The sequence below is a fragment of the Lichenostomus cassidix genome, chromosome 29 (assembly GCF_008360975.1).
Source record: "Lichenostomus cassidix isolate B80296 chromosome 29, HeHo_3.0, whole genome shotgun sequence".
Lineage (NCBI taxonomy): Eukaryota > Metazoa > Chordata > Aves > Passeriformes > Meliphagidae > Lichenostomus > Lichenostomus cassidix.
In genome coordinates, this window is record NC_139509.1 from 1,978,905 (window position 1) to 2,005,835 (window position 26,931).

At 62.6% G+C, this 26,931-nt stretch overlaps 2 protein-coding genes across 7 annotated transcripts; one reads left to right on the top strand and one right to left on the bottom strand.

Moving 5' to 3' along the window:
- Nucleotides 1-496: 496 nt before the first annotated feature.
- Nucleotides 497-18,019, bottom strand: PMEL (premelanosome protein). Of its 3 annotated transcripts, none has more exons than XM_085041179.1 (12): nt 17,892-18,019; nt 7,991-8,113; nt 7,768-7,914; nt 7,568-7,693; nt 5,935-6,096; nt 4,873-5,250; nt 3,737-4,039; nt 3,201-3,626; nt 2,838-2,931; nt 2,368-2,570; nt 1,805-1,892; nt 497-692 (listed from the first exon to the last, which is right to left on the bottom strand). In XM_085041179.1, the coding sequence occupies exons 3-12, from the start codon at nt 7,871-7,873 to the stop codon at nt 533-535; spliced, it is 2,046 nt and encodes a 681-aa protein (XP_084897305.1). In that variant the 5' UTR covers nt 7,874-7,914; nt 7,991-8,113; nt 17,892-18,019; the 3' UTR covers nt 497-532. The 3 variants fall into 3 exon arrangements, with proteins under 3 accessions (XP_084897305.1, XP_084897304.1, XP_084897303.1); XM_085041178.1 differs by lacking the exon at nt 17,892-18,019 and adding an exon at nt 16,109-16,248; XM_085041177.1 differs by lacking the exon at nt 17,892-18,019 and adding an exon at nt 10,736-10,946.
- On the top strand, nt 14,274-26,828 carry CDK2 (cyclin dependent kinase 2). 4 transcript variants are annotated; one of them, XM_085041234.1, is made up of 8 exons: nt 14,274-14,870; nt 14,958-15,035; nt 16,072-16,192; nt 17,886-18,056; nt 20,128-20,229; nt 24,102-24,305; nt 26,391-26,513; nt 26,807-26,828. In XM_085041234.1, exons 1-7 carry the CDS (start codon nt 14,755-14,757, stop codon nt 26,493-26,495), a joined length of 897 nt encoding a protein of 298 aa, XP_084897360.1. In that variant the 5' UTR covers nt 14,274-14,754; the 3' UTR covers nt 26,496-26,513; nt 26,807-26,828. The 4 variants fall into 4 exon arrangements, with proteins under 4 accessions (XP_084897360.1, XP_084897361.1, XP_084897359.1 ...); XM_085041235.1 differs by having other exon boundaries at nt 26,391-26,483; nt 26,772-26,828; XM_085041233.1 differs by lacking the exon at nt 26,807-26,828 and adding an exon at nt 26,759-26,787.
- The last annotated feature ends 103 nt before the right edge of the window (nt 26,829-26,931 follow it).

The following is a 26,931-nucleotide window of genomic DNA, read 5'->3' on the forward strand; positions in this document are numbered from 1 at the left end:
ACCCAAAATCCACCTGGGACCCCCAATCCTCTAAATTCCTCAGACCCCTCAAAAAATCCCCAAAAAACCCTGCAGGACCCCACAAACCACCCCCAAACCCCTCCAGACCCCACAAAAACCCACCCAGGACGCCAGAAAATTCCCCTGAAATTCCTCCAGACCCCCCAAAAACCCACCCAGAGCTCCCAGGATCCCCAAAAATCCTCCTAAAATTCCTCAGACCCCCAAAAAACCCAAAAACCTCCCAGGACCCCCAAACCACCCCCAGACCCCCAAAAACCCACACAAGACCCCGAAAATTCCCCTAAAATTCCCCCAGGCCCCTCAAAAACCCACCCAGGACCACCAAACCCCCCCAGACCCCCCAACACTCAGAGCACGCAGAGCCAGCGGCCAGCCGAGCCTTTATTCGTGGTGTCCCCTCGGCCACCAGCGGTGTCCCCTCGGCCACCAGCGGTGTCCCCTCGGCCCCGGGGGGGTCCTGGGGGCTCGGGCCAGGCCAGGGGGCGCGGGGGGGTTTGGGGAGGGGTCTCTACACCGAGTGTCCCCGGAGCAGGGGGCTGCTCTCGCCGCTGGGACCCCCAGCCCCGCCCAGCGCGCGCTGCAGGAGCCGCACGGCGACACTTGGGGACAGCCAGCCGCGGGGCCGGGGGGGCGCGGGGGGAGCGGCCAGCGCTGTGTACTTGACTCGTCTGGGGACAGGGGACAGGGGACAGGTTGGGGTGGCGCTGAGCGAGGGGAGTGACCCCAACCCCATAGTGTGTCCCCAATCCCATACGAGTGTCCCAAATCCCATAGGAGTGACCCCAGCCCCATAGGAGTGATCCCAGTCCCATATTGTCCCCAACCCCGTAGTGAACCCAATCCCGGAGTGACCCCAACCCCATAGGAGTGACACTGATCCCATAGCGAGTGACTCCAATCCCATAGTGTGTCCCCAACCCCATAAGAGTGTCCCAAATCCCATAGGGAGTCACCCAATCCCATAGGAGTGACCCCAGCCCCATAAGAGTAATCCCAGTCCCATATTGTCCCCAACCCCATTGTGACCCCAATCCCGGAGTGACCCTGATCCATAGCAGTGACCCCAACCCCATGAGAGTATCCTAAATCCCATAGGGAGTCACCCAACCCCATAGTGTGTCCCCAACCCCACAGGAGTGTCCCCAACCCCATAGGAGTGACCCTGATCCCATAGGGAGCGACTCCAACCCCATAGAGTGTCCCCAACCCCATAGGGAGTGTCCCTGATGTCCCTCCCACCCCATGTTGCGTCCCCAAACCCATAGGAGTGACTCCAACCCCATAGTGTCCCCAACCCCATAGGAGTGTGCCCAACCCCATAGGAGTGGGCCTGATGTCCCTCCCGGCCCCATGGAATGTCACCCCAACCCATAGGAAATGTCCCAACCCCACAGTGTGTCCCCAACCCCACAGTGTCCCCAACCCCATGGGGAGTGTCCCTGCCGTCCCTCACCCCACAGTGTCCCCTCCCCACGGGATGTGTCCCCAGTGTCCCCCAGCCCATAATATCCCCCCACCCCACAGTGTCACCCCATCCCATGGGCTGGGTGTCCCTACTGTGTCCCCGCCATGTCCCCGTTGTGTCCCCGCTGTCCCCTCACCCCCTGAGCCACCTCTCGCCATGTCCCCCGTGTGTCCCGCGGTGTCCCCGAACCCCTCGAGCCCCCCCGTGTGTCCTCATCGTGTCCTCGCGGTGTCCCCTCACCCCCTGAGCCCCCCCCGTGTGTCCCCGCCATGTCCCCCGCGTGTCGCCGCGGTGTCGCCGCTGTCCCCTCTTTACCTGTAGGTGAAGGCTGCCGTGCCCAGCGCTGCTGCCACCAGCACGAGTCCCACGAACAGCGTGGTGCGGCCGCTGGCCTGAGCGGCTCCTGGGGACAGCGACAGCGACAGCTCAGTGCCGCCCGGGGACACCGGGGACAGCCGGGGACAGCCCCCGGACACTATCACCCTGTCCCTGTCACCTCCGCCGGGACGGGGACAAACCAGTCCCACCCGGGGACATCCCCCAGACCCCACCGGGGACATCCCCGGGACCCTGCCACCCTGTCCCTGTCACCTCCGCCGGGACGGGGACAGATCAGTCCCACCCGGGGACACAACGGGGACAGCCCCCGGACACTATCACCCTGTCCCTGTCACCTCCGCCGGGACAGGGACAGATCAGTCTCACCCAGGGCACCTTGGGGACACATCCCGAACCTTGTCACCGTGTCCCTGTCACTGCCGCTGGGACAGGGACAGCTCAGTCCCACCAGGGACACCCAGGGACATCCCCCGGACCCTGTCACCTTGTCCCTGTCACCCCCAGCCCCTCCCCCCAGCCCCCTTGTCACCCTGCCGCACCTCCGACGGCCACCCGGGTGGTGGCCACGGCCAGCCCGTTGCCGTTGGCCAGCGACACGTTGAGGCAGAAGAGGCCGGAGCGGTTGAAGTCCTGCCGCAGCACGAGCTCGCAGCCCGGCGACGGCGACACCGCCGAGCACGACTCCGCCTCCGCCGTGCGACACTCGGCGTCCGCCACCACCGTGCACACCTCCTCGGGCAGCCTGCGGGAGCGGCGCTCAGCGCGGGGGACACGCCCGGGGCTGGCCGTTGTCCCCGTTGTCCCCATTGTCCCCGTTGTCCCCGTTGTCCCCGTAGTCCCCATTGTCCCCATTGTCCCCATTGTCCCCGTTGTCCCCATTGTCGCCGTTGTCCCCATTGTCCCCGTTGTCCCCATTGTCCCCATTGTCGCCGTTGTCCCCGTAGTCCCCATTGTCCCCATTGTCCCCATTGTCACCGTTGTCCCCATTGTCGCCGCTGTCGCCACTCACCCTCCCTCGCAGGTCACGGTCAGCTCCACGCTGCTGCCGCTGCCCTCGGGCACCACGGGCACCACCTGCACGATGGCCACGCTCTCGATGCCCTCTGCCGGGTGCCGTGGGGTGGTCAGCGGGACCGGACAGCCCTGAGGGGACACCTCGGGACATCCCGGGACCCCCCGAGACCCCCGGGGCACTCCGAGACACCCCGGACAGCCCTGAGGGGACACTCTGAGACCCCCCGGGACACCCCGGGATCCCGCGGGAACCCCGGGACAGCCCTCACCGGACACCCCGAGAGCCCCCAAGACCCCCCGGGACACCCTGAGACCCCCTGGAACCCCCGGGACACCCCCCGGGACCCGCCGGACTCACGGACGATGTCCAGCTGGGTGGCGAAGGTGCCATAGCGATAGAGGACACAGCCGGGAGAGTCCTCGGCCGGAGCCTGCCGCTTGACCAGTGCCAGCGGCTGGGCGGTGGCTGCGGCTGTGGCTGCGGCTGTGGCTGCGGCTGTGGCTCCAGCTGTGGCTCCAGCTGTGGCCCCGGGTGTGGCTCCAGCTGTGGCAGCGGCCAGGGACACAGCCGTGGCTCCCGCGGTGGCTGCGGCGGTGACATCCACCGTGACTCCCAGCGTGGCCGCAGCTGTGGCATCGACGGCAGATCCAGCTGTGGCTCCAGCTGTGGCATCAACGGCAGATCCAGCTGTGGCTCCAGCTGTGGCTTCGGCGGCAGATCCAGCTGTGGCTCCAGCTGTGGCTGCCGCGGTGACATCACCCGCCGCTCCGTCTGTCGCCGCGTCTGCCGGACACACGGAGGACGCTGGGCAAGGACAGGGGGACACCGAGCCCTGGGGACAGCCCGGCATTGTCCCCTCCCCGCCGCCACCCCCGCCCCGGGCCAGCACCGACCTGCGGCCGCTGTCCCCTCCGAGGGCACGGCGGTGACCGGCGTGTCGCCGGCGGCTGTGGCGACAGCGGGGGACACCGAGGAGGTGGCGGCGGCGGCGGTGCTGAGCGCGGGGTCGGTGGCGGAGGGGACCGAGAGCTCGGTGACAGCGGGGACAGAGGGCTCGGCGGCGGCGGTGACAGCGGGATCGGTGGCGGCAGAGGGCTCGGTGACAACGGGGACAGCGGGCTCGGTGACCGCGGGGTCCGAGGGGTCCACCGCCGACCCCCCGGTGGGCTCCGCGGGCTCCCCGGAGGCGGCGGGAGCTGCGGGGACAGCGGGGTTGGGGTCACCGTGGGGTTGGGGTCACCATGGGTTTGGGGTCACCGTGGGTTTGGGGTCACCATGGGGTTGGGATCACCATGGGTTTGGGGTCACCATGGGGTTGGGATCACCATGGGGTTGGGGTCACCATGGGTTTGGGGTCACCATGGGGTTGGGATCACCATGGGGTTGGGGTCACCATGGGTTTGGGGTCACCATGGGTTTGGGTCACCGTGGGTTTGGGGTCACCATGGCTTTGGGGTCACCGTGGGTTTGGGGTCACTGCGGGACACCCCGGGACCCCCAGAGTCGGGGTTGGGGGTGCTCAGTGCCACCTCAGGGGACACTGGGGACACAGACACCGCGGGGTCGGGGCGACACGGTGGGGCGAGAGGGACACTGGGACCACACCCTATGGGGCGGGGCGACACCGGGGCCACCCCCACCGCGGGCCACCCCCGGACCCCCCCGGGTGCATCAGGTCGGGGTTCTCCCGTGTCACCCACCGGGACTGGGGACCCCCTGTGCCATCAGATCAGGGTCCCTCTGTGTCATTGGGGTCCCCCCGTGTCACCCACCGGGATTGGGGACCACCTGTGCCGTGTCACCCACCAGGATCGGGACCTCCCTGTGACATCGGGCCCCCCGTGTCACCCACCGGGTGCCAGCAGGGTCTCCTGTGCCGTGTCACCCACCGGGATCGGAGTCCCCACCGGCCATCGGTGTCCCCCGTGCCACCCGCCGGGACTCCCCCGTGTCACCCCCCGGGTCTCCCCCTTGTCACCCCCCAGGACTCCCCCTTGTCACCCCCCGTGTCACCTCCCCCGCCCCTCACCCGTGCTGGCCGCCGCCGCCGTGCTCTGTCCCCCGGCAGGGGTGGTGGCCGCGGGCTCGGTGGCAGCCGTGGGACCCTGCGAGGGTGACGGGCCAGCCGTGGGGCCGCAGGGGCTCAGCGGGATGGCAGCCTGCAGCACCACGCTGGCCGAGAAGGAGCCGATGTCGCGATAGGTGTGCGTGACGGTGGCGCTGCGCGAGATCAGCGTGCCGCTCTGGTCGCCGAAGTCCCACGAGTAGGACACGTCGGCGTCGCGCAGGTAGTGGCTCGGGTCGTGCAGGCGCACCGTGAACGCCACCGCGCGGTTCCGCACGAAGCGACCGTCGGCGACAACCGCGTCCTGCAGCTGCGACACGTCCACGGCGAACGGGACCTGGTCTGGGGGACAGAGAGGGACAGGGAGGGGACAGAGAGGGGACAGGGAGGGGACAGCGCGGTCACTGCCAGCCAGGGCGGGGTGACGCGGCCAGAGGGGGACAGCGCTTGGGCAGCTGCTGCCACTGCCATGTTGTCACCGACAGTGCCAGCAGCCGGTGTCACCTGCAGCCAGTGTCACCTGCAGTGCCAGTACCCAGTGTCACCTGCACCCAGTGTCACCTACAGCCCCAGCACCCACCGCCCCATTGCACATTACCCAATTCCCCACCACCCCATTTCCCAACACCCACCGCCCCATTTCCCATTCCCCACCGCCCCATATCCCACCACCCCAATTCCCACTGCCCCATTTCCCACCACCCAATACCCACCACCCCATTTCCCCCCCATTTCCTGCCCCATTTTCTGCCCCATTTCCCACCCCATTTCTCCCCCATTCCCTACCCCATTTTCTGCCCCATTTCCTGCCCCATTTCCCACCCCATTACCCCCATTTCTCATTTCCTACTCCCCATTTCCACCCCATTTCTCCCCCATTCCCCCCATTTCCCACCCCATTTCCCCTCCATTTCTCCCCATTTCCCACCCCATTTCCCACCCATTTCCGCCCCATTCCCCCCCATTTCCCACCCCATTTCCCCCCATTTCCCCATTTCCCCATTCCCGCCCCATGCCATGCCCCACCGGTGATGCTGAACTGGGTGCTGCCGTGGCCGATGGGGATGAACTTCTGGCGGCCGCGGTAGTGATAAACAACAACCTCCATGGTGTAGGAGCCCAGCGGGACCCCGGCTGTCCCCACCGTCAGCCGCGACATCGCCCCGTCCACCACCTGCCAGTAGCGCCCTGGGGACAGCGGGGACAGCGACACCGCCCCGCGGTCAGTGACAGCAGGGGGACAGCGACACCGCCACCGAGTCAGTGACAGCACGGGGACAGCGGGGACAGCGACACCGCCACCGGGTCAGTGACAGCATGGGGACAGCCGGGACAGCGACACCGCCACAGAGTCAGTGACAGCACGGGGACAGCGGGGACAGCGACACCGCCCCGCGGTCAGTGACAGCACGGGGACAGCGGGGACAGTGACACCGGGTCAGTGCCACCATGGGGACAGCGGGGACAGCGACACCGCCACAGGGTCAGTGACACCGCCCCATGGTCAGTGCCACCATGGGGACAGTGCCACCATGGGGACAGCGGGGACAGCGACACCGCCCCGCGGTCAGTGACAGCAGGGGGACAGCGACACCGCCACCGGGTCAGTGACAGCATGGGGACAGCGGGGACAGCGACACCGCCCCAGGGTCAGTGACAGCACGGGGACAGCGACACCGCCACCGGGTCAGTGACAGCATGGGGACAGCGGGGACAGCGACACCGCCCCAGGGTCAGTGACACCGCCCCATGGTCAGTGCCACCATGGGGACAGTGCCACCATGGGGACAGCGGGGACAGCGACACCGCCCCGGGGCCAGTGACACTGCCCCAGGGTGAGCGCCACCATGGGGAGAGCAGGGACAGTGACATCGCCGCGGGGTCAGTGACACCGCGGCAGAGTCAGTGACACAGCAGGGACGATGGGGCAGTGCCACCATGGGGACAGCAGGGTCAGTGACACCATGGGGACAGTGCCACCATGGGGACAGCGGGGACAGCGACACCACCCCGGGGGCAGTGACACCATGGGGACAGCGGGGACAGCGACACCGCCCCGGGGGCAGTGACACCATGGGGACAGCGGGGCAGTGCCACCGCAGCGGGGTTAGTGCCACCGGGGCAGGGTCAGTGCCTCTGTAGAGGGGGCAGTGGGGACAGTGCCACCGCAGCGGGGTCAGTGACAGCACAACAGGGGCAATGCCACCGCAGCGGGGTCAGTGGGGCAGTGCTACCGGGGCAGGGTCAGTGACACCAGGAGGACAGGGGGGCAGTGCCACCGCGGCGGGGTGAGTGGCACCTTGGGGACACTCTGGGGTCAGTGCTGCCACAGAAGGGTCAGTGCCACTGCAGTGAGGTCAGCACCACCCTGGGGACAGCTCAGGGTCAGTGCCACCGCAGAAGGGTCAGTGCCACCCTGGGGACACTCTGGGGTCAGTGCCACCGCAGAAGGGTCAGTGCCACTGCAGTGGGGTCAGTGCCACCCCGGGGACACTCTGAGGTCAGTGCCACCACAGCACCATCAGTGCCACCACAGCACGGTCAGTACCACCCTGGGGACACCCCAGCGACACCCTGCGCTCAGTGCCACCTCAGCCATCCCAGTGCCACCCCAGTGCCACCCCGGCCCCCTTTGGGGACAGCCCCGCCCCGCGCTCACCCCACGTCCACCAGACATAGACGAACTTCCCGCGCTTGCCCCGCGGCAGCGGCTGTCCGTCGGGAAACGCTCCGGCCGCGTCCGGCTGCTCCGGGAACACCGGCTCGCCCCGCGCCACGCGCGTTCCTGCGGGGACACACCGTCAGGGGCTGGCCGCGGCTCCCGGGCCGGGATTTGGGGGTTTTTTGGGGATCTCTCACCGTTAACGGTGCAGTTCTGGCTCCACACCACGCGGCCATCGGGGAGCACCGTCTGGTTGCCCGGGAAGCGCAGCGCGATGGAGAAGGTGGCCTCGGCGCCAGCCATGGTGGGAGCGTCGTTGCTGATGTCGAAGGTGACATCGCCGCCTGCTCGGGGACAGGGTGAGGGGCTCGGGGACAGCCCGGAGCCGCCGGTGGCCCCCCGGGGCGGTGTGGCACTCACCTCGCCAGCAGTCGCGCGTCCCCTCCTGCCAGGGCCGGTAGAGCCCCGAGTTCCAGCTGCGGAACGGCGCTGGGCGACCGAGCCACGGGGACTGGCTGCGGCCACGGCTCCGGCCAGCCGCTCCTGGGGACAGGGATGGGGACAGGGAGAGGGATGGGGACAGGGACAGCGACAGGGAGAGGGGATAGGGACAGGGGACAGGGAAAGGGGAAAGGGGAAAGGGACAGGGGCAGGGACAGGGGACAAGGACAGGGACAGGGGATAGGGGACAGGGGACAGGGGACAGGGGACAGGGGACAGGGGACAGGGGACAGGGGACAGGGACAAGGACACCCGTGCCCCGCGATCAGCGGCTGTCGGGTCCCCCTCTGTCCCCCCCGTTCAAGGGTTCCCCATGTCCCCAACTCTCAGGACATGGTCAGGTCCCCTTTGTCCCCAGCTCTCATGACATCGTCAGGTCCCTCCATGTCCCCAAGTCTCAGGACACTGCCATGTCCCCCTTGTCCCCTCCTCACGCAGGGCTGCAGGGTCCCCCCACGCCCACCCCGTCCCTGGGGTCTGCCACATGTCCCCCATGTCCCCCTTGTGCCCCCCGCGTTCAAGGGTCCCACATGTCCCCCAGTCCCAGGACATTGCCTGGATCCCCATGTCCTCAGCTCTCGGGGGTCTCTCAGGTTCCCCAATGTCCCCAATGTCCCCAATGTCCCCCGCTTTCGGAGGTCTCTCAGATTCCCCAATGTCCCCAATGTCCCCCACGTCCCCCAATTTCCGGGCTCTGCCAGGTTTCCCAGTGTCCCCAATGTCCCCGACGTCCCCCAATTTCAGGGGTCTGTCAGGTTCCACAGTGTCCCCCATGTCCCCAATGTCCCCCACGTCCCTCGGTTTCAGGGCTCTGCCAGGTTCCCCAATGTCCCCCATGTCCCCCTCTCTCAGAGCTCCGCCAGCCCCCCACCCCGGGGTGCCCAGCCGTGTCCCCCCGGCCGTGGGGACCCCGTGGGGACCCCGTGGGGACAACCACGGCCTCGTGACGGAGCTGTGGCCAAGGCGCGCGGGCAAAGCCATCACATGGCGCCCCAAAGCTCTGGCATGTGACGCTCAGCTGAGCCGCGGCGGGGCTGCGAGGGGACGGGACGGGGCGGGGAGAGAGCCGCGACCCCCCAGCGGGGGCTGCGAGACCCCCAGAACCGGGGCTGCGACACCCCCAGTGTCCCCCCCTAACGGGGACCCCCAGTGTCTGGGGGCTGCAAAGTCCCCCCTGTCCCCCACTTTTAGGGTGCTGCCAGGTCCCACATGTCCCCCTATTTTCGGGGGTTCCTCCTTGTCCCCCTTGCCACAAGGGACCCCCGATGTCCTCCACTCATGGGGGGCTGCAAGGTCCCCCCTGTCCCCCACTTTCAGGGTGCTGCCAGGTCCCCCCCATGTCCCCTCATTGCCAGGGGTCTGCAGGGTCCCCCAATGTCCCCCACTCAGGATCTCCTGCTGCCACGTTCCCCCAATGTCGGGGGGCTGCAAAGTCCCCCCTGTCCTCCACTTTTAGGGTGCTGCCAGGTCCTCATTTCCCCCCATTTTCGGGGGTCCGAAAGGTCCCCCATGTCCCCCCTCTCACAAGGGTCCCCCAATGTCCCCCGCTTTTAGGGTGCTGCAAGATCCCTCAATGTCGGGGGGCTGCAAAGTCCCCCATATCCCCCACTTTTAGGGTGCTGCCAGGTCCGTATTTCCCCCTATTTTCGGGGTCTGCAAGTCCCCCATGTCCCCCTTCCAAAGGGGCTGAAAGGTCCCCTTTGTCCCCCGCTCTCAGGACACTGCCAGGTCCCCCATGTCCCCCCGCCGTGTCCCCCACCGTCAGGGGTCTCGGGTCCCCCATGTCCCCAACTCTCAGGGATCTGTCAGGTCCCCCATGTCCCCAACTCTCAGGGATCTGTCAGGTCCCCCATGTCCCCCCATTTTCAGGGGTCTCAGGTCCCCCATGTCCCCCTTCCAAAGGGGCTGAAATGTCCCCCCATGTCCTCCGCTGTCGGGGTCTCGGGTCCCCCCTGTCCCCCTAATTTCAGGGGTCTGAAAGGTCCCTCCTTGTCCCCTCACTCACCAGGGTCCCCCTGTCCCTGTCCCCATTTTCGGGGGGCTGCCAGCTCCCCCTGCCTCAGCAAAACGGGGTCCCCCCATTTGTAGGGAGCACCCCAGAGGGATGGAGACCCCAAACCCCATTCCCGGAGTGTCCCCTGTCCCCCATTCCCAGGGGGATGGAGACCCCAAACCCCACCCTGCAGTGTCCCCAACCCCAGCCACCCCACAGCGACCCCAAAGGGGATTATTGGGGTACAACGAATCTCCCTGCAGGGTTCGCTCTGCACCCCAAACCCCAAAACCCCATAAAACCCCCACAAAACCCCCCCAAAAACTCCACAAAAAAACCCACAAAACTCCACAACGACCCCAAAGGGGATTACTGGGGTACAGCCCATCTCCCCGCAGGGTTCGCTCTGCGCCCCAGACCCCCAAAACCCTACAAAAACCCCACAAAAAAAACCCAAAAAACCCCCCAAAAACTCCATAAAAAACCCCCAAAAACTCCACAACGACCCGAAAGGGGATTATTGGGGTACAACGCATCTCCCCGCAGGGTTCGCTCGGCACCCCAAACCCCCAAAACCCCACAAAAACCCCCCAAAAAACCAAAAAAAGACTCCCCAAAAACCCCCCAAAACCCCCACAAAACCCCCCAAAACCCCCCAAACTCCCACTCACGCCGCTGAGCCTGGGCCAGCACCAGCAGTGTCCCCAAAAGCGCGATGGCCCCGAGTCCCCTCATTGTCCCCAAAGGCGCCGTGTCCCCCCTCGCTGGGCACCGCCGGGGCAGAGGCGCCGCGGCCGGGCAGGGCGACAGAAAAAGGGGCGCAATTTGCATGGGACCACCCCGAAGAGGGGGGCCGGAGGTGGGACCACCCCTCACCCACGTGCGGCCACGCGTGTGCGGCTCCGGTCACACGGTGTGGGGCTGCCCGGAGCGGTTGGGGGGTCACGGGGAGCCCCCCGGGGCCGGGAGGGGTTTGGGGGTCACGGGGAGTCGAGGAGGGGGTTTTGGGGTCTCAGGGAGCCCTCCGAGCTCGGGGAGGGGTTTGGGGGGACATGGGGACTCCGGGAAGGGTTTGGGGGACATAGGGGTCAAGGAGGGGGGTTTGGGGTCACGGAACCCCCGGGGCCGGGGAGGGGTTTGGGGGTCAGGGAGCCCCCCATATCCGGGAGGGGTTTGGGGGAACAACCAGGACTCGAGAGGGGTTTGGGGGACACGGGGACTCCGGGAGGGTCTGGGGGACACGGGGAGCCCTCCGAGCTTGCGGAGGGGGTTTGGGGGGACATGGGGAGTCTGGGAGGGGGTTTTTGGGGGGACACGAGGACTTCCTAAGATCGGGGAGGGTGTTTGGGGGGACACGGGGACTCGAGACGGGGTTTGGGGAGGACACGGGGACCCCCAGATCGGAGGGCAGGGGGTTTGGGGGGACACGGGGACACCCCCAACTCGGTGATATTTGGGGGGACACGGGAACCCCCCGAGATCCATGAAGGTGTTTGGGGGACACCGGGACTCGAGGTGGGGGTTTGGGGGTCTCGGGGAGCCCTCCGAGCTCGGGCAGGGGGTTTGGGGGTCACGGGGAGCCCCCCGGGGCCGGGAGGGGCTTTTGGGGGGACACGAGGAGTCGAAGGAGGGCTTTTGGGGGACACGAGGACACTCCCAGCTCGGTGACTTTTTTGGGGGGACATAGGAACGCCCCCAGATCCAGGAGGGGGTTTGGGGGGACACGGGGACACCTCCGAGCTCGGTGACATTATTTGGGGGGACATGGGAACCCCCCCAGATCCAGGAGGGGGTTTGGGGGACACCGGGACTCGAGGGGGGGGTTTGGGGGTCTCGGGGAGCTCTCCGAGCTCGGTGACGTTATTTGGGGGGTCACGGGGAGCCCCCCATATCCGGAAGGGAGTTTGGGGGCAACATCAGGACTCGAGGTGGGGGTTTGGGGGGATACGGGGACACCTCCGAGCTCGGTGACATTATCTGGGGGGACATGGGAACCCCCTCAGATCCGGGAGGGATTTTGGGGGGACACCGGGACTCGAGGGGGGGGTTTGGGGGGACATGGGGACACCCTCAGATCCAGGCGGGGGTTTGGGGGGACACGGGGACTCCGGAAGGGGTTTGGGGGTGAACGCCCCCCGTTCCCGGCCCGTGGTGACCCCAGGGATGTGGATTTGGGGGTCGCGGGGGGCTCGGGGGGACACGCGGGGGACACGCGGGCTGTCACTTTCGGGGGACCCCGGTGTGGCTCAAAAGGAGTCCCCAACCCTGCCCCCCGGGGTTGGCACAACAGGGGACCCCAATGTGACACTGACAGGGGGTGGGGACATCGAGGGGGACATCGGGGGGACACTGATGGGCGGGGGGACCTCGATCCCGGTGGGTGACACTGGGGGACCCCAATTTGATGGCACAGGAGGACCTCAATGGCACAGGGGGTCCTCAATCCTGGTGGGTGACATGGGGGGTCCCCAATCCCGGTTGGTGACACAAGGGGACCCTGATCGCCCATGGGGTCCCCGATCCCTATGGGTGACCCAGGGGGACCCCAATGTCACAGGGGCACCCCGATCCCAGTTGGTGACATGGGGGGTCCCCGATCCCGGTGGGTGACACAAGAGGGACCCCAATGGCCATGGGGTCCCCAATCGTGGTGGGTGACACAAGGGGATCCCAATGTCACAGGGAGTCCCCGATCCCGGTTGGTGACACGGAGGGACCCCAATGACCCATGGGGACCCCGATCGCGGTGGGTCACACGGGGGGTCCCCGATATTCCCGTTCCGGCCGTTCCCGTGTCCCCCCGGGCTGTCCCCGGCCGTGCAGCCGCTCGTGTCGGACCGTGCCGTGGGTCACGCCGAGCCCCGTGACCCCCGGCGAGCCCCGTGACCCCCGTGCGTGCCCCGGGGCTGCTCCCCGTGACCCCCGTGTGCCCCCCGTGCGGCCGCCTGGGAGCCAGCGCTGCCCCGGGGCCTCTCCCGGTGTCCGGTGTCGGTGTCCGGTGTCCGGTGCCGACCCTCATCCCGGCCCCGGTGCCGCCCCGGTCCGGCCGCCGGACAAGGATCCGGGCCGGAGCCGGCGGTGTCCCTGTCCCGATCCCGATCCCGATCCCGATCCTGGTCGCTATTCCCGGTCCCGGTCCTGGTCTCGGTCCCTGTCCCTGCTCCAATTCCCGGTCCCCGGTCCCTGTCCCTGTCCTGATCGCAATCCCCGGCTCTGGTCCCTCTCCCTATACCAATCCCCTGTCCCTGTCCCTGTCCCTGTCCCTGTCCCTGTCCCTGTCCCTGTCCCTGTCCCCAGTGTCCCTATTCCAATCCCCTGTCCCTGTTCTCAGTGTCCCTATCCCAATCCCCGGTCCCTGTCCCCAGTGTCCCTATTCCAATCCCCTGTCCCTGTCCCTGTCCCCAGTGTCCCTATTCCAATCCCCTGTCCCTGTCCCTGTTCTCAGTGTCCCTATCCCAATCCCCGGTCCCTGTCCCTGTCCTGATCGCAATCCCCGGCTCCGGTCCCTCTCCCTATACAAATCCCCTGTCCCTGTCCCTGTCCCTGTCCCTGTCCCTGTCCCTGTCCCTGTCCCCAGTGTCTATCCCAATCCCCGGTCGCTGTCCCTGTCCCTGTCCTGATCACAGTCCCCGGTTCCGGTCCCTAGCCCGGTCCCCGACCCTCATGTCCCGATTCCCATCTCCGGTCCCTGCCCCTGTCCCTGTCCCTGTCCCTGTCCCTGCCCCTGTCCCTGTCCCTATTCTAACCCCCTGTCCCTATCCCCAGTGTCCCTATTCCAACCCCCTGTCCCTCTCCCCGTCCCTGTCCCTGTCCCTGTCCCTGTCCCTGCTCCTATTCCCGGTCCCTGTCCCCATTCTAACCCCCTGTCCCCAGTGTCCCGATCCCAATCCCCTGTCCCTGTCCGTGTCCTGATGGCAATTCCCGGTTCCGGTCCCTATCCCAGTCCCTGTCGCCAATGTCCCGATCCCAATCCCCTGTCCCCAGTGTCCCTATTCCAGCCCCCTGTCCCTGTCCCTGCCCCTGCCCCTGTCCCCAATGTCCCGATCCCAATCCCCTGTCCCCAGTGTCCCTGTCCCTGTCCCTGTCCCTCTCCCTGTCCCTGTCCCCAATGTCCCGATCGCAATCCCCGCTCCCGCTCCCGGTGGTGTCGCTATCTCTTTAAGGGATCTCCCGCGTCGCGCGTGACGCCACTGGTGGCTCAGCCAATGGGCGGCGGCGCGGTGGGCGTGGCCGGCGGAAGGCGGGAAGCGGAGCGGGCGGGGCCGCCGCGGCTTTGGCGCGCCGGGGGGAGGCGGCGGCCGCGCTCGGGACCCCCAGGGACCCCCGGGGACACCCAGGGGACACCCAGGGACACCCCGGGGACACCCAGGGACACCCCGACCCTCCCCGCGACACCCCCGGGGCAACCCCCCCGCCCCGCCGGCACGGTCCCGCTGCCCCACCCCCACCCCGGATATACCCCCCGGGACCCCCGGGGACACCGCGGGGACACCGCGGGGACACCGCGGGGACAGCCCCGAGCCTCCCGGGGACACCGCGGGGACACCCCCCCGCCACCACCGGGGACACCCCCGCGCCCCACCCCCAGCCCGGATATCCCTCCCCGGGACCACCCCCACCGCCGGGACCACCCCCGGGGCCACCCCCGGGCCACCCCCTGTCCCCGGCGCGGTGTCCCCGCGGTGTCCCCATGGAGAACTTCCAGAAGGTGGAGAAGATCGGCGAGGGGACCTACGGCGTGGTGTACAAGGCGCGCAACAAGGTGACAGGGGAGGTCGTGGCGCTCAAGAAGATCCGCCTGGACACGTGAGTGGGGGTCCCGGGGGGTCCCGGGGTGTCGCACGGGGGTCTCGGGGTGTCCCCGGGCTCATGCTGTCGCCGCTGTCCCCGCAGGGAGACCGAGGGTGTCCCCAGCACTGCCATCAGGGAGATCTCTCTGCTCAAGGAGCTCAACCATCCCAACATCGTCAAGTGAGTTGGGGGATTTGGGGTCCTGGGGGGACTTGGGGGGTCCTGGGGGGCTTGGGGGACTTGGGGGGCTTTGGGGGTCCCCAGGAGGAGCTGTGGTCGTGACAAACCCTGTGGCCGTGGGGGTCCCTGTGGTGTCCCCATGGCAGTGGCACCCCCAGGTCTGTGATGTCCCCATGGCTGTGGGACCTCCAAGTCTTTGGTGTCCCCATGGAATCCCCTTGCCTGTGGTGTCCCTGTGATGTCCCCGTGGTCATGGGGGTCCCTGTGGTGTCCCCGTGGCTGTGGGACCCCCATGGCTGTGGTGTCACCATGATGTCCCTGTGGTGTCTCCATGTCTTTGGAACTCCCAACTCTATGGTGTCCCCTTGGTCATTGGACCCGCAGGTCTGTGGTGTCCCCATGGAATCCCTTTGCCTGTGGTGTCCCCATGGTGTCCCCATGTCTGTGGTGTCTCTGTGATGTCCCCGTGGCTGTGGGACCCCCATGGCTGTGGTGTCACCATGATGTCCTTGTTGTGTCTCCATGTCTTTGGAACTCCCAACTCTGTGGTGTCCCCTTGGCCATTGGACCCGCAGGTCTGTGGTGTCACCGTGATGTCCCCGTGGCCATGAGGGTCCCCGTGGTGTCCCTGTGGCTGTGGTTCCCCCATGGCTGTGGTGTCCCCATGGTGTCCCCATGGTGTCCCCGTGGTGTCCCTGTGGCCTTGGGACACCCTCTGCCTATGGTGTCCCCCTGAGCCCCCTGGGCTGTCCCCATGTCCCCAGGCGCCTCGATGTCAGCCACACGGAGAACAAGCTGTACCTGCTGTCCGTGTCCCCATGTCCCCAGTGCTGTCCCCGTGTCCCCAATATTGTTTCCAAAGCTGTCTCCATGTCCCCAGTGCTGTCCCCGTGTCCCCAACGCTGTCCCCATGTCCCCAGTGCTGTCCCCATGTCCCTAGTGCTGTCCCCAGTGCTGTCCCCATGTGTGTCCCCATGTCCCCAACGCTGTCCCCATGTGTGTCCCCATGTCCCCAGCGCTGTCCCCATGTCCCCAGGCTGCTGGATGTCATCCACACGGAGAACAAGCTCTACCTGGTGTTCGAGTTCCTCCACCAGGACCTCAAGAAGTTCATGGACTCCTCGTCCCTCAGCGGCATCGCGCTGCCCCTCATCAAGGTGGGCTGGACACGGCGACCCCAAATATCCTGGGGACCCTAAACCCTCCTGGGGACCCCAAATCCCCTGGGGACCCTAAATGTTCCTGGGGACCCTAAATGCTCCTGGGGACCCTAAATCCCCTGGGGGGACATTTGGGGACCCTAAACCCCCCTGGGGACTCTAAATCCTCCTGGGGACCCTAAATTCCCCTGGGACCCTAAATGCTCCTGGGGACCCTAAATCCCCTGGGGACCCTAAACCCTCTTGGGGGGACACTGAGGGTGGCCCTGGATCTGGGGACACCCTGGACATATCCCAAAGGACATCCCAATGTCACCCTAGGGGATCTGAGGACCCCAATCTCACCCTGAGGGGATCCAGGGGGTTCTGACCCCACTGTCCCCAATGTCACCCTGTCCCCACTGTCCCCAGAGTTCCCTGTTCCAGCTGCTGCAGGGCCTGGCATTCTGCCATGCTCACTGTGACCCCAATGTCACCCTGAGGGCCCTAATATCACCATGACCCCAAACCCACTCTGAGGATCCCAATGTCACCCTGCGTCCCCATTGTCCCCACTGTCCCCAGAGCTACCTGTTCCAGCTGCTGCAGGGCCTGGTGTTCTGTCACGGTCACTGTAACCCCAATGTCACCCTGGTGACCCCAATGTCACCCTGGGGGGATCCAGGGGGTTCTGATGCCACTGACCCCAATGTCACCCTGTGTCCCCACTGTCCCCAGAGTTCCCTGTTCCAGCTGCTGCAGGGGTTGACATTCTGCCATTCTCAACGTGACCCCAAACCCACCCTGGGGACCCCAATGTCACCCTGGGGGCATCCTGGGGGGTCTGTTCCCAATGTCACTCTGTGTCCCCATTGTCCCCAGAGTTCCCTGTTCCAGCTGCTGCAGGGCCTGGTGCTCTGTCATTCTCAATGTGACCCCAAATCCACCCTGGTGATCTCAATGTCACCCTGAGGACCCTAATATCACCGTGACCCCAATGTCACTCTGGGGGGATCCTGGGGGGTCTGACCCCAATGTCACCCTGTCCCTATTGTCCCCACCTGTTCCAGCTGCTGCAGGACAGGCATTCTGCCATGCTCACTGTGACCCCAAACCTGCCCTGTGACCCCGATGTCACTCTGGAGACCCTAATATCACTGTGACCCCGATGTCACTCTGAGGCCCCCAATGTCACTCTGTGTCCCCATTGTCCCCAGAGTTCCCTGTTCCAGCTGCTGCAGGGCCTGGTGCTCTGTCATTCTCAATGTGACCCCAAATCTACCCTGGTGACCCCAGTGTCACTCTTGAGGACCCCAATGTCACCCTGGGGGGATCCTGGGGGTTCTGACCCCACTGTCCCCAATGTCACCCTGTGTCCCCACTGTCCCCAGAGTTCCCTGTTCCAGCTGCTGCAGGGCCTGGCGTTCTGTCACATTCACTGTGACCCCAAAACCCCAGTGTCACTCTGGGGGGATCCTGGGGGTTCTGATGCCACTGACCCCAATGTCACCTTGTCCCCATTGTCCCCAGAGTTCCCTGTTCCAGCTGTTGCAGGGCCTGGCGTTCTGCCATGCTCAATGTGACCCCAAACCCACCCTGGTTACCCCAATGTCACCCTGGAGACCCCAGTGTCACCCCGGGGGGATCCTGGGGGTTCTGTCCCCAGTGTCACCCTGTGTCCCCAATGTCACCCTGTCCCCACTGTCCCCAGAGCTACCTGTTCCAGCTGCTGCAGGGCCTGGCGTTCTGTCACGCCCACCGGGTTCTGCACCGCGACCTGAAACCCCAAAACCTGCTCATCAACGCCGAGGGAGCCATCAAGCTGGCGGATTTCGGGCTGGCCAGGGCCTTTGGGGTGCCTGTCAGGACCTACACCCATGAGGTGGGCTTGGGGGGATTTGGGGTGGTTTGAGGGGGATTTGGGGTGACTTTGGGGTGGATTCGGAGGGGAACGGGGGATTTTGGGTAGATTTGGGGATTTGGGATTTGGGGTGGATTTTGGGGGATTTGAGGAATTTGAAGGGATTTGGGGTGAATTTGGGGAGATTTGGGGTGTTCAGAACAACCCCAGGGCTTTTGGGGTGCCTGTGAGGACCTACAGACATGAGGTGGGCTTGGGGGGGATTTGAAGGGATTTGGGGTGGATTTAGGATGGATTTTGGGTGGATTTGGGGTGGTTTGGGGGGATTTTGGAGTGATTTTGAGTAGATTTGGGGGATTTGGGGTGACTTTGGGGTGGTTAGGGGATTTGGGGTGATTTGGGGGGATTTGAGATGGTTTGAGGTGGATTTGGGGGGATGTGGGGGTGGATTTGGGGTCTCAGAACCCTTCCAGGGCGTTTGGGGTGCCTGTCAGGACCTACAGCCATGAGGTGGGTTTGGGGGGTTTGGGGTGGATTTGGGGTCGTTTGGGGTGGTTTGAGGGGATTTGGAAATCTGGGGTGGATTTGTGGTGGATTTGGGGGGATTTGAAGGGATTTGTAGTGAATTTGGGGGATTTGAGAATTTAAGTGATTTGGGGTGGTTTAAGGGGATTGGTGTGAATTTGGGGATTTAGATGATTTTGGGGTGGATTTGGGGTGAATTGGGGGATTTGGGGTGTTCAGAACAACCCCAGGGCTTTTGGGGTGCCTGTGAGAACCTACAGCCATGAGATGGGGATTTGGGGTGTGTTTGGGGTGATTTGAGGGGAATTTGGGGTGATTTTGGGGTGGATTTGGGGGGATTTGGAGGGATTTGGGGTGATTTGGGGTGGTTTGAGGGGGATTTGGTGCGAATTTGGGGGATTTGGGGTGGATTTGTGGTGAATTTGGGGGGATTTGAAGGGATTTGGGGTGAATTTGGGGGGATTTAGAGTGATTTTGGGGTGGATTTGGGGTGAATTTGGGGAGATTTGGGGTGAATTCAGGGGGATTTGGGGTGTTCAGAACAACCCCAGGGCTTTTGGGGTGCCTGTGAGAACCTACAGACATGAGGTGGTGATTTGGGGAATATTTGGGGTGATTTTCAGGGGAATTTGGGGGGAAATTTGTAGTGGATTTGGGGGGATTTAGGATGAATTTGGGGTGATTTGTGGGATTTTGGGAGGATTTGGGGTGAATTCAGGGCAATTTGGGTGGATTTAGGGGAAATTCCGGAGCTCCAAACCCCCCCAGAGTGACACTGGAGTCCCTTGAGGTCCCTGGTTGGTGTCAGGGTGTCCCCAATGTCCCCAGGTGGTGACGCTGTGGTACCTGTGGGATCCCTCACGGTGTCTCCAATTTCCCCAGTGTCCCCAATGTCCCTCTCTGGTGACAGGTGGTGACCCTGTGGTACCTGTGGGGTTCCTTGTTGGGGTCAGGGTGTCCCCAATGTCCCCAGTGCTGTCCCCAATGTCCCCAGGTGGTGACGCTGTGGTACCTGTGGGATCTCTCACAGTGTCCCCAATGGTGTCCCCAATGTCCCCAATGTCCCCAGGTGGTGACCCTGTGGTACCTGTGGGGTTCCCTGGTTCCCTGTGGGATCTCTCATGCTGTCCCCAATGTCCCCAATGTCCCTCTCTGGTGACAGGTGGTGACTGTGGTACCTGTGGGATCTCACACTGTCCCCAATGTCCCCAATGATGTCCCCAGGTGGTGACGCTGTGGTACCTGTGGGGTTCCCTGGTTGGTGTCAGGGTGTCCCCAATGTCCCCAATGCTGTCCCCAATGTCCCCAATGGTGTCCCCAATGTCCCCAATGTCCCCAGGTGGTGACGCTGTGGTACCTGTGGGATCTCTCATGCTGTCCCCAATGTCCCCAATGTCCCCAGGTGGTGATGCTGTGGTACCTGTGGGATCTCACACTGTCCCCAATGGTGTCCCCAATGTCCCCAATGTCCCTCTCTGGTGACAGGTGGTGACGCTGTGGTACCTGTGGGATCTCACACTGTCCCCAGTGCTGTCCCCAATGTCCCCAATGTCCCCAATGTCCCCAGGTGGTGACGCTGTGGTACCGTGCCCCCGAGATCCTGCTGGGCTGTAAGTACTACAGTACAGCTGTTGACATCTGGAGCTTGGGCTGCATCTTCGCTGAGATGGTGAGTGACAGGGACACCAGGGGACACTGAGGGGACACTGAGGGGACACTGCGGGGACACCAGGGGACATGGAGTGACACTGTGGCGACATTGGGGTGACACACAGGGACAGTGTGGGGACATTGCAGTGACACACAGGGACACAAGGGGACATTATGGTGACATTGGGGGGACACTGAGGTGACACACAGTGACATGGGGACACTGCGGGGACACACAGGGACACTGCAGGGACACTGGGGTGACACATGGGGACGCTCCAGGGACAGGGGGACACAAGGAGACACTGCAGGGACATTGGGGTGACACATGGGGACAGTGCAGGGACATTGGAGTGACATTGGGGGGACATTGGGGTCACACATGGGGACACAAGGGGACATTGGGTGACACTGTGGGGACACCGTGGGGATACCGTAGGGACACTGGGGTGACACATGAGGACACTGAAGGGACACAAGGGGACACTGGGGACATTGGGTGACACACAGGGACAGTGCGGAGACATTGGGTTACACATGGGGACACTGGGGTGACACATGGGGACATTGGGACACTGGGGTGACATCAGGGTGACACTGCGGTGACATTGGGGTGACAGGAGGACGCACGGTGACATCAGGGTGACACACAGGTGACACTGCAGGGACATTGGGTGACACACAGTGACACTGTGGGGACATGCGGTGATGTTGGGCTGGCACTGGGGTGACATTGGGTGACACTGGGGTGACAGGAGGATGACACTGCAGTGACATTGGAGTGACAGGAGGACACACAGTGACATCAGGGTGACACACAGGTGACACTGCAGGGACATTGGGTGACACACAGTGACACTGCAGGGACATTGGGGTAACACATGGGGACAGTGGGTGACATCAGGGTGACACATGGCGATAGACAGTGACATTGCGGTGACCTCGGGGTGACAGCAGGATGACACTGCAGTGACATTGGGGTGACATTAGGGTGATGCACAGGTGACAGTGCAGGGACATTGGGTGACACGCAGGGACACTGCAGGGACACATGGTGACATTGGCATGACACTGGGGTGACATTGGGGTGACAGGAGGACACACAGTGACATCACGGTGACACACAGGTGACACTGCGGTGACATTGGGGTAACACATGGGGACAGTGGGGGACATCAGGGTGACACATGGCGATACACAGTGACATTGCGGTGACACTGGGGTGACAGCAGGATGACACTGCGGTGACATTGGGGTGACAGGAGGACACACGGTGACATCAGGGTGACACACAGGTGACACTGCAGGTGACATGGGGTGACACTGGGGTCCCCAGGGTGACATTGGGATCCTCAGGGCCACGCCAGGGTGACACCAGGGACCCCCAGGGTGACACTGGGGACATCCAGGATGCCCAGACCCCCCTTGAGGTGACATTGGGGTCCCTGGGGTGACACTGGGGTCCCTTGGGGTGACATTGGGGTCCCAGGGAGTGTCCTGGCTGTCCCCAAACCCCCCTGAGGTGACACTGGGGACGCCCAGCCCCCCCCGCAGTGACGTCATCAGCCCTGGGGTGACCCTGGGGGGACAAAGGGACATTGTGGGGTGGGGGGGAGGGGACACCCCGTGACCTGCCTGTCCCACGTCACAGGGTGACCTCAGCTTCCGGGGGGGGAGGGGACAGGAAACCATCGGGGGGAGGGGACAGGGCGGGGTTGGGGACCTCGGGTGACCCCAGAGCTCCCTGGGATGGTTTTGGGGTGTTCAGGATGTCCCCAGACCCCCCTGAGGTGACATTGGAGTCCCCTGAGTGACCCCAGACCCCCCCAGGGTGGCTTTGGGGTGTCCAGAATGTCCCCAAACCCCCCTGAGGTGACGTTAGGGTCCCCCTGGGTGACCCCAGACCCCCTCAGGTGACATTTGGGACCCTGGGTGACCCCAGACCCCCCCGGGGTGGCTTTGGGGTCCCCAAGCGGTCCCCAGGGGGTCTCAGGGGTCCCTCGGGGTGTCCCCTGTGTCCCCTCAGACCCCCCCGGGGGTGTCCCCTGTCCCCTGGGGATGTCCCCTGACTGTCCCCATGTCCCCCAGATCCCTTGCCAGGTGATCCATCCCTGTGTCCCCTGGGTGTCCCCTGGGTGTCCCCTGTCCCTGTTGGGATGTCCCCTGTCCCCTGACCCCCCTGTCCCACCAGATCACACGCTGGGCTCTGTTGTCCCCCTGGGGATGTCCCCTGTGTCCCCTCAGACCCCCCAGATGGTGGCAATCCCTGTGTCCCCTGTCCCCTGGCTGTGTCCCCTGACTGTCCCCCCAGATTCCTCTCCAGGCGCTGCTCCTGGGTGACTCTGAGATCGATCTCTGTGTCCCCTGGGGATGTCCCCTGTCCCCTGATTGTCCCCTGACTGTCCCCTGGGGATGTCCCCTGTGTCCCCCCAGATCAGGCCAATACCTATGTCCCCTGACTGTCCCCTGACTGTCCCCTCTGTCCCCCCAGATCACTCGCCAGGCTCTGTTCCCAAGTGATTCCAAGGTCAATCCCTGTGTCCCACGGGTGTCCCCTGTTCCCTGGGGATGTCCCCTGTGTCCCCCTGTGGTGTCCCCTGTCCCCAGCTCCTTCACTGGGCTCTGTTTCCTGGTGATTCTGGGATCAAGCCCTGTGTCCCCTGGGGGTGTTTCCTGTCCCCTGACTGTGTCCCCTGTCCCCTGGGGATGTCCCCTGTGTCCCCTGAGGGTGTCCCCGTGTCCCCTCTGTCCCCCAGCTCCATTGCCAGGTGCTGTTCCTGGGTGACTCCAAGATTGATCCCAGTGTCCCCTGACTGTCCCCTGCCTGTCCCCTGTGTGCCCCTGACTGTCCCTGTCCCCATCCCAGATCACCCGCTGCGCTGTTCCCGGGTGACTCCCAAGATCAGTCCCCTGTGTCTCCCTAACTGTCCCCTGACTGTCCCTGACTGTCCCCATGTCCCCGGTGTCCCCCTGTCCCTGACTGTCCCCTACCTGTTCCTGTCTGTCTCTGTCCCTGTCCCCTGACTGCCCCCTGTCCCTGCCTGTCCGTTGTCTCTGCCTGTCCCTGTCCCCTGTCCCCTGACTGTCCCCTGTCACTGCCTGTCCCTTGTCTCTGCCTGTCCCTGTCCCTGTCCCTGACTGTCCCTGTCCCTGCCTGTCCCCTGACTGTCCCCTGTCCCTCTCCCTGACTGTCCCTGTCCCCTGTCCCCTGTCCCTGTCCCCTGCCTGTCCCCTGTCCCCTATCCCTGACTGTCCCCTGTGTCACCTGCCTGTCCCCTGTCCCTGTCCCTGACTGTCCCAGATCACTCGCCGCGCCCTGTTCCCGGGTGACTCGGAGATCAGTCTCTGTGTCCCCCTGTCCCTATCCCCTGTGTCCCCTGTCCCTGACTGTCTCCTGCCTGTCCCTGTCCCTGTCCCTGACTGTCCCTGTCCCCATCCCAGATCATGTGCCACGCTCTGTTCCTGGGTGACTCGGAGATCAGTCCCTGTGTCCCCCTGACTGTCCCTGTCCCCTGTCCCTGACTGTCCCTGTCCCCTGTGTCCCCGGTGTCCCCATGTCCCCGGTGTCCCCATATCCCTGACTGTCCCCTGTGTCCCCAGATCACGCGCCGCGCCCTGTTCCCGGGTGACTCGGAGATCAGTCCCTGTGTCCCCCTGCCTGTCCCTGTCCCCTGTCCCCTCTCCCTGACTGTCCCCCTGACTGTCCCTGTCCCTGCCTGTCCCTATCCCTGACTGTCCCTGTCCCCTGTGTCCCCCTGACTGTCCCCTGTGTCGCAGATCACTCGCCGCGCCCTGTTCCCGGGTGACTCGGAGATCAGTCCCTGTGTCCTCCTGCCTGTCCCTGTCCCTGACTGTCCCTGTCCCTGACTGTCCCTGTCCCCTGTGTCGCAGATCACGCGCCGCGCCCTGTTCCCGGGTGACTCGGAGATCGACCAGCTGTTCCGCATTTTCCGCACTCTGGGCACTCCAGACGAGTCTCTCTGGCCAGGCGTGTCCTCCCTGCCCGACTACAAACCCACCTTCCCCCGCTGGGCGCGCCAGGACCTGGCCAAGGTGCTGCCGCCGCTCGACGAGGAGGGCCGCAAGCTGCTGGCGGTAAAGGGGGGTTTTGGGGGGTTTTGGGGGGTTTGACTGCTTTGTCACACTTGGTTTGGTTTTTTTCTGCTTTTTTTCTGCTTTTTTTCTGCTTTTTTTCTGCTTTTTTTCTGCTTTTTTCCTGCTTTTTTTCCTGCTTTTTTCCGCCTTTTTTCCACCTTTTTTCTGTTTTTTCCCCACTTTTTTGTCTTTTTTCTGCTTTTTTTCCCACTTTTTTTCTGGTTTTTTCCTGCTTTTTTGTCTTTTTTCCTCGCTTTTTTCCTGCTTTTTTCCCACCTTTTTTCTGTTTTTTTTCCAATTTTGTCCACTTTTTGGTCTTTTTTCCACTCTTTTCTGGCTTTTTTTCCTCATTTTTTTCCTGCTTTTCCCCACTTTTTTTCTCTTTTTTCCTCGCTTTTTTCCACTTTTTTTCCTCCTTTTTTTCCAATTTTTTTCCTCCTTTTTTCCACTTTTTTCCTCCTTTTTTCCTGAGTTTTTCCACTTTTTCCTCCTTTTTTCCACCTTTTTTCCTGCTTTTTTCCTGCTTTTTTCCCCCTTTTTTGGTCTTTTTTCCACTTTTTTCCTGCTTTTTTCCTGCTTTTCTCCAGTTTTTTCCTGCTCTTTTCCACTTTTTTCCTCCTTTTTTCTGCTTTTTCCACTTTTTTTACACTCCTCCTTTTTCCTTTTTTCCACTTTTTTCACACTCTTCCTCTTTTTTCCCACTTTTTTCCGCCTTTTTTCTGACTTTTTCCCACTTTTTTCCACTTTTTCCCACTTTTTCCTCTTTTTCCTCTTTTTCCCACTTTTTTCTTTATTTTCCACTTTTTTCCTGCTTTTTTCCACTTTTCCCCACTTCTTTCCACTCCTCTTTTTTCCCACTTTTTCCCATTTTTTTCCTGCTTTTTTCCTGATTTTTTCCACTTTTTTCCACACTCTTCCTCTTTTCCACTTTCCCCCATTTTTTCTCCCTTTTCCCCTCTTTTTTCCCACTTTTTTCCCCATTTTTTCTCACTTTTTTCCCCCTTTTCCCTCTTTTTCCTTCCTTTTTCCCCATTTTTTCTCCCTTTTTTCCCATTTTTCCCCCATTTTTTCCCCAATTTCCCCCATTTTCCCCCAGCTGGGTTCTGGGGGATAATTCCACCCCACTAAACCCCATTTTTCCCATTTTCCCATTTCGCCCTTTTTCCCCCATTTTTCCCTTTTTCCCCATTATTCCCCATTATTCCCATTATTTCCGCATTATTTCCCCATTATTCCCCATTATTTCCCCTTTTTCCCCCATTATTCCCATTTTCCCCCATTATTTCCCCATTATTCCCCTTATTTATTCCCATTATTTCCCCATTATATTCCCCATTATTCCCCCATTATTCCCCATTATTTCCCCATTATTCCCATTATTTATTTCCCATTATTCCCATTATTCCTGTTATCTCCATTATTTCCCATTATTCCCATTATTTTTCCCCATTATTCCCCATTATCCCCATTATTTCCCATTATTCCCATTATTCCCATTATTCCCCTTTATTCCCCAATTATTTCGCCATTATTCCTCATTAATTCCCCATCATTTCCCATTATCCCCATTATCCCCATTATTCCCATTATTTATTTCTCATTATTCCCATTATCCCCATTATTCCCATTATTTTTTCCCATTATTTATTTCGCCATTATTTATTCCCCATTATTTCCCATTTATTCCCCACTATTTTCCCCATCATTTCCCCATTATTCCCCATTACCCCCATTATTCCCATTATTTATTCCCATTTATTCCCCATTATCCCTATTATTCCCATTATTTATTCCCCATTATTTCCCATTATTTATTTCCCCATTATTTATTCCCCATTATTTCCCATTATTTATTTCCCCATTGTTTCCCCATTATTTTTCCCATTTTTTCCCATTATTTTCCCCATTATATTTCCCATTATTCTCATTATTTTCCCCATTATTTTTCCCCATTATTTTTCCCATTTTTCCCACTCTTTCCCCGTTATTCCCATTATTTATCCCCATTATTTATTTATCCCCATTATTTATTTATCCCCATTATTTATTTATCCCCATTATTTATTTATCCCCATTGTCTCTCAGCACATGCTGCACTATGATCCCAACAAGCGAATCTCAGCCAAAGCCGCCCTGAGCCACCCGTTCTTCCGCGATGTCACCAGGGCTGTGCCCCACCTGCGCCTCTGAGTGTCACCATGTCACCGTGTCACCATGTCACCAGGGTCCTGCGATGTCACCAGGGCTGTGCCCCACCTGCGCCTCTGAGTGTCACCAGTGTCACCCCTTTGTCACCAGGGCCGTGCCCCACCTGCGCCTCTGAGTGCCACCGTGTCACTGTGTCACCGTGTCACCAGGGCTGTGCCCCACCTGCGCCTCTGAGTGTCACCAGTGTCACCAGAGCTGTGCCCCACCTGCGCCTCTGAGTGTCACCAGGGTCACTGTGTCACCAGGGCCGTGCCCCACCTGCGCCTCTGACCGCGGTGTCACCGTGTCACCAGGGCTGTGCCCCACCTGCGCCTCTGACTGTCACCAGGGTCACCCCATTGTCACCAGGGTCCTGCGGTGTCACCAGGGCCGTGCCCCACCTGCGCCTCTGAGTGTCACCGTGTCACCAGGGCCGTGC